The 6,905-nt window shown below is 42.8% G+C and overlaps 1 protein-coding gene across 3 annotated transcripts in view; it reads right to left on the bottom strand.

The window, feature by feature from the left end:
* Positions 1-5,800: 5,800 nt before the first annotated feature.
* Positions 5,801-6,905, bottom strand: part of RNLS (renalase, FAD dependent amine oxidase) — an 831,746-nt gene continuing 830,641 nt past the window's right edge. For all 3 annotated transcript variants that reach the window (XM_069611280.1, XM_069611278.1, XM_069611279.1), the window contains exon 7: positions 5,801-6,046. In XM_069611280.1, coding sequence (XP_069467381.1) covers positions 5,894-6,046 — 153 coding nt within the window. In that variant the 3' untranslated portion in view covers positions 5,801-5,893. The remainder of the gene's footprint in view (positions 6,047-6,905) is intronic.

The raw sequence follows: 6,905 nt of genomic DNA, 5'->3' as shown, positions 1-6,905 counted from the left end.
TTTATATAGCACTCTATATATCATTCGTATGACCTCAAAATGCTTGTGGGTTGAACGCCCTCAGGGGCTGTAGTCCAGGTCAGTCGAGAAAGTAGGGTATCATATGGTGTTTGGGTGCACTCAATATGTGTGCAGCTGATGCGATTGGCTGATGGTAGCTGCATCCTAAAATTAGGTGTGGTGGTATTGAGATCAGTCGAATGTGTGCAGTCTGGAGGATGGGCTCTGAGACTGGATTCTGGCTGTGTTAGGCCTGTGCATGATATGATAGGTTATTTATAATGCGCTTAATACCCAGAGGTTTCTAAGCGCGGACCCGGGGATCGAACCTGTGTTGCTCCACGTCGTTTTGCTTCCAAGGCAAGCACGTTGCCGCTGAGCTATCCTCCCGAGACGCTTATGTGAGCAGCTAGGCCGAGTTTCTGTGCGGTATAGCTGCGTTCTAGCAGGATGTTGAGGTTTTCATGGAGTATTGTTCATATGTAAGCAGCTATGCCGAAACTGGTAGAGGGGTGTAGCTGCGCTCTATTGTACGTTGGTGTAGAGTAGAGAGCGAGCATAGCGACAGGAGAGGTGAGTGGCTGTATTGTTTGTATTGTATGGAGGTGTCTGTATTTTTTTTATACTAGCACAAGTGTGTAGTAAGTCTTCAATTGTTAGCTAGTTATTACATGTTTAACATTACTCAAAACTCTGATTAGGTAGCATTCATTATTGTACTATACAAAATTCCAAGATTATAAATAGTGTACTTCTATGGTGCATGCTGCAGCCATTGCCTACGTTTATGTATGATTAGGTTCCTGCCTTAACAACAACGCTCCAATACAATGTTGTTTAGATGAGTACATTCTTTAATAGATTAAGAAGTTCATGATAGGTCTCCCGATCACCCCAGACATCTTGTTACCAACATTATAAACACAATCCGGTTGCAGAGACGTTTCATCAAAATTAATTTCACATGTGATGTCACCAATTATGTCATCAATGACATTTGTGATGTCATCTTTGATGTCCTGGGTTTTATTCTTTGTAGTGCAAGGTGGTGGTGTGAGTTATGGTTGCTTAGCTTGCCATTGCTGCCAAATTTCTGACATTTTTGGGTTTTACTTGTAACCTTAATGTCACTTTAACAATGTTTTTTCAGTGAAATTTATAGGTTTTTATTAGTGCAACTTAACCATAACGTCCCTTTAACAACGTTTCTTTAGTGAATTTCATGGATTTTTACCAGTGTATACTATTTTTCTACAATTTACTAATATCATATTTACCTCAATATAGCAACGTTTTTGTCCAATTTACAAAGTTTCACCTTAAAACTCTGCCATTTTCCACCATCTAGCATCATTTTTAACACTTCTGTACAATTTTTGCAACTTTTCCCACTATTTTTGCATCCGTTGACGTACGCGAACTTCTGACATCATCGTGGACCTTCCGGACAGTGCCACGTGACCATGCGCTCATGCGTGGCATGATGATGTGTCCGCAAACGCATCCGCACTTCGCGATCAGGTCTGTGCTTCGAGGACAGTTCAGAACTGCATTTCCAACTGATCTAGGAATTTCAAGCTCAAAATGTACCTTTGCACAGCTCCTACACTTATTCTTACTCATTATCTGTTAACAATCTAGTACAAAGCACATTCTTGGAAGAATATTAGCAAAACTGCTATTTATCCTAAAAATGGCGTCAGCTATTGCCATCCCTCCTCCCCAACAGCCACTAGCACCCCCAGCTGGAGGACCTACACAACAAAAAAAGTGCAGTACTTCTAAAGACAATGTAGAGGAACAAGAAGATGAGGTAGAGGAAGTGCCTACCTCTAGCACCCAGAAAGAATCATGGGTGGGTCAGTTCTTTACCACTCCTGGGAATGTACCAAAGGCCAAAGTTACCAGAGTGAAATGCACAGAGTGCAACTTTGCAATCAGTCGCAGACTACCTGGATAGTACTCCTACGGCATCGACTCCATGCGCCGCCACACCAAATCCAACCACTGCAATGTTCTCAGAAAGGTTGTTCCTTTCTTAGCAAGTAGTAGGCTGTCTTCCTCCACCTCATCTTCCTCAACCACTATTGTAACCACATAGCCTACTTCTGTGGGACACAAAATCCCACTAGCTACCTTGCAAGCAATAAAAGAGGCTGTTGATCCATATCTTTCGAAGACAACAATCCTCTGCATATACACCACTCTGCAGGGGGAAGCAATTTCGAAGTTCTTTTGAAGCTGTAATCAAGGAGCATGAGAAACACTGCCGCCTACCTTAGAAGTAACACACGCGCAGCATCTTCCCCTATCCACCTGCACCTCCATATTAATGCTTCCTTCCCTCATTTCCCTGGCCACCTTACGTTCTAACCTCTCCTGCAAAAAATAATACATCAAAAAACATCAAACGAAAGGTTCCTTTAGGAACCATCTTTCACAGTTAAAAAATAGAACTAAAAAATATATCTTATAAACTCCATCTACTTTACATTTCTCAGTAAAGTACATAGACTCAATAAGATTTTCCAACATTTCCATAAGCATTTTGTGTTATGCTAATGAGAGTAATGTGGCGTTCATCCCCCATTCCAGAGACTGGAACGGGGGATAACGGCCTGGCAGCCCAAATTATCGGCCCAAGCAAAGCAAGGGCGGATATCGAGGGCTCCGGACCGTTATCCCCCATTCCATCCCCTGCAATGGGGGATGAAAGCCATTAGCACCCCAGTTCCCAAGGCAGGAACCCAGGTTTCTAAAACAAAAAAAGGATTTTTCTTCCTACACCAGGACACCTTGCGGCGTGCCTGTCACGTCCTATAGGAAGAGGTTATCACTTACCCGTGTTTCCTCAATTTTTTTTCCTCAAGATGGAGATGTTCAACTGCTGCAGCCTTCCAGTCTCGCAACATCCTCCAGTCCCCAGGGCTCCGCTCACTCTGCATGGACCAACATTTCAGGCATCTCGGGTAACACTTGGCTGCGTTGCTACTCTAACAATACAGCGCTCCGTAAGTTTGTTCCTATGTTTCCTAGACTGTCTGCTTTACATACTTTTATCTTATATCCCTGTTTCCTAAATGCAATGCCCTTCTTGTCCCATCTGGTAGGATCAGCTAACAGCCCACACCCTGATCAGCGGCTTACTCCAAGCCGTGCCTTCGCCCATAGATGAAAGTGAAACTAAGCTCCCCCTGGTATGTGCGTTAATTTTCTTTAGATCCATGTGCGTTCAATTCCCGAAGCAACCTTGGTTGCAGGACCTGCTGTGTCTACTGCTTATCACTTTTAATATCCTGGCTTCTATATGCTTAGATAAAGCCGTATTCTTTCTTCAGCTACAACTGCCACGAGTTAACCCTTCTACTCCAGGTAAACACAAACGTGGATAGATTAACGTTTCTGCATCTGCGCACAGAAATTGCCAACGCCGTTTCATTTGGCAACATTTTTTCCTATCATTCTTATCTCTGTCACTCAAGCCTCAGCAGAGTGGGTTCTTCCTTAGGAGAATCTAAACATTTAAGGAGTTTCCTTCCACCTTGAAGGTATTACGCTTTCGTTCTTACTCTTACTTTCACAAACCATAATCATAATAGTGCTGTATCTCTCCTCTTACTTATCCTTTGTCCATCTTCTGTGCTAGAAGTGCCGTTTCCTCTGAATACTACACAGACTACAGACGACCCATCTCCACATTCCCTTGAACATTACACTCCAGCTTATCACAACAGAGGGAACAGACGACAACCAGATCCAGGCGCTGACAGAGTTTTCCTCCCCAGAGGGTTTCCCTGGAGTGCTCACTCCTTCCTGGCCATTCAAGCCACAGGAAAGGGAAGGGTTCGCCAGGGGGCTTCTCACTTACCACTATTCTGCAGGGCCGGAACAGGTTGGTGGAATTATACATCATTTAGTGATTCTAGTGGCCAATATCTAATTTGGTATAACAGGACATTGAGATATTACAGTGCCACTGCAGGGAGGAAAATCCTTTTCCGAGATGGCCACCTTGGAAAGGGAAGGCTGGGCTCCGTACAGAGCCCCTCTTCCCTTTCCATGGCAGCCTGCAGAGGCAATGATAGAACCATATGACCATATTAACGCAAGCACATATTTTCCCCTTTCAAACCTACCCCACTTTCAAATAACTTTACCACATAGCTGGTCCAGCTTGATATGGCCACTTTAACCCCATTTGTCGTCCCTTGTGGTCATGGGCAGTAGTCAGATTGTCCGGGTCATGACCTTATGCCATGACCCAGACAATCTGGCCACTGCCCATGTCCACAGGCTATACGTCAGTCACTAAATGTATTTCACTATTTTTTGTACCTACATTATGACACTTGTCAAAAAATAAAAACACAGGCACATTTGCAAAACCATGCTTTAAAGGTCCTTGCCAATGCTCCTTACATGAGTTTGCTGGAAATCCACCCAAAAGTGTCAAAATGTATGTACATACAATAGTCATATTACTTAGCCGCCACTTGACAAAATCCACTCAGATGTTACAGAAACATTCAAGGTTGGTCTATAAACTTTCTGAAAACTTTTGTCCACATTTGTCAAACAGCAACAAAGTTATAAGCCATCTAAAAATGTTATGTTGACACCCTCCCTCTAATTTAGCCCCCTCTTGACAAAATCCCACCAAACTTTACAAATACATGTATATCTAGATCTAAAATCTTTTTGCACACTTTTGTGTGGATTTGTTAAATGACACCACATTTATAAGCCTTTACAACATTTAGGGACCCCCATCTAATTGTTTTCCCTCTTGACAAAACAGCTCCACACTTTCCAAAACCATTCAGAATCAGGTGTACAATAAAATTCAAAAACGTCATGCAGTTTCATTGAGTGGCGTCAAAGTTATAAACCATCCAAAAACTGGTTTTCACCAACCCAGTAATGCAGAAACAGGTATAGATGTCCCCGAACATCTGCAGTTTTTGCGGACATCACAGGACTCTACCCGAACATCCGGACTGTTCGTGGACATCGGGGGGTGAAAAACACCTGTTTTTGGCTTCTTACGGCCATATCGCATCCCATCCTCATCACCCCCAAACTCCCCAGAGATTGTTTGATGAGTTTGACAAGTACAATGTTGGGTTTTTTAATAGGTTTTCCACGAATCCAACATGGCGGGCGTTTCCAAAAATCTGACATACTTCACGCTTTTCACCATCCAACCAGCAGGCATGCCCGATGTCCGCGGACCTCACATCACCTTCTGCACCAATCAGAGGCCCATCCAGACCGAACAGGAAAGTGAGTCCGCAAACCGAACCCACATATCACTCTTTCTTTTTACCTACTTTTGGGCCGTTTTAAAAGAAAATACTGAACGGATTTACACCAAATTTACAAAAGCACGCTTTTGGGACCAAGCCGCCACTCCTGCTGCATATTTGGTGAAAATCCATCCAGCGGTTTTGGGCTGTAGACGTGAGCACATTTTTTTTCCATTGCGTCTATGGAAAAAACACATCTTTTGGGACACCCCTACAACTTTGCCCCCCTTGATGAAACCTCACCAAACTTGTCAAAAAAATTCAAAGGTGGCCATATACTTTTTTTTTTGCAAAGTTTGGTAAGGATTCTTCCAGGGGGAGCAAAGTTATAAGCTGCCCAAATAGTGCTCTTCCTATGAGTTGAACAACTTAACCATAACTACAGGGCTGCTACCGCAGGCCCTGTAATAAAGTATGTATGTCGATTTATGCAAATATAGGTCATCATATATTGTTTAATCAGGTGGTTCGGTACTAAAAATGACAGAAGACAGTTAAGCAATAATATTTTACAGTTTAATGTATTCCACTATTAATGATGTAAGCACAGACCTCACTCAATTTACAAGAAAATTCCAACATAAACATTACAAATTAGCTTCTAAAACGTCCATCATTAAAAGGGCAGATTCTGTGCATCCATCAAAGTTGGAATGCGTGAATCCATCGCCGCCACATAAGAGCAGAGGTTTGACATGGAGGGTCATTTGTCCAGGGCATTCTGCAAGCGGCCGGGTAACCTGAAAAATAAATTGTAGACTATAAATAGAAATAATATTTCGGTTTTTAACTTCAATATGCGTGAGTCAAAGAAACGCATGAGTGGCATTCATTCAGCAGTTCTCCCTGGGACATGTACGGTTGCATGCGAGTCCATAAGGGAAGCCTGTGCAAGCGCAAAGGCAGTGCCGTCCTTTGCATGAGAATTGCACAAGAGGCATGCAACTGCGAGAACAACCACCTTCAAATCTGCATTTGTACCGTATGAACACACAGGCATGTTCAGTATTACAGCAGTGGCAGCGCTAGCCATTCGATAACACCGTCTGCGCAGCTGAAATTGTGCAGTGGAAACAACAGGGGGGTAATGCCTCTTGTACGCATGGGCTAATATTGACGAATCTTTCTGCTTGCACAGCTCACACAAGGCGCCTGTACAAAAAGTGTGGCACTGTCAACATGTATAGCTTTAATGTATTTTTTGAACTGGCACAAAACGGGCCCTGATTCTGTAATGCTGGCCATTGTGTATTTTATGTACAATGGCAAATACATAAAAAATCAACTTTTGCAAAACGCGTTACCAGATTATTGCCAAACAAGAGGTATGATGCAGAGAGACAATAGAATGCATAATTATCCGCAGTGCTGGACAAAAAAATGAAAATACATATTAAAACAATGTTTACCGAGACTTAAAAAAATGTGGCTACAGAATCTTTCAGTCACTGTTCTCTTTATAGCAGGCTCACTCCGGAAGCGTAAATTATCAATGTAGAAAAAAACAGAAAGAAATCCCATGGATTAATAGACAAGGCTAGGTTACAAAATCCCACGTAGGCTCAACCGCAGACAGACGCAGCGATAGGTGAAACAAAT

Source organism: Ambystoma mexicanum, chromosome 8 (genome assembly GCF_040938575.1).
Source record: "Ambystoma mexicanum isolate Mex_15411 chromosome 8, UKY_AmexF1_1, whole genome shotgun sequence".
Taxonomy (NCBI): domain Eukaryota; kingdom Metazoa; phylum Chordata; class Amphibia; order Caudata; family Ambystomatidae; genus Ambystoma; species Ambystoma mexicanum.
Note: the sequence above shows the minus strand (reverse complement) of the source record. Positions and strands in the feature narration are given on the sequence as shown.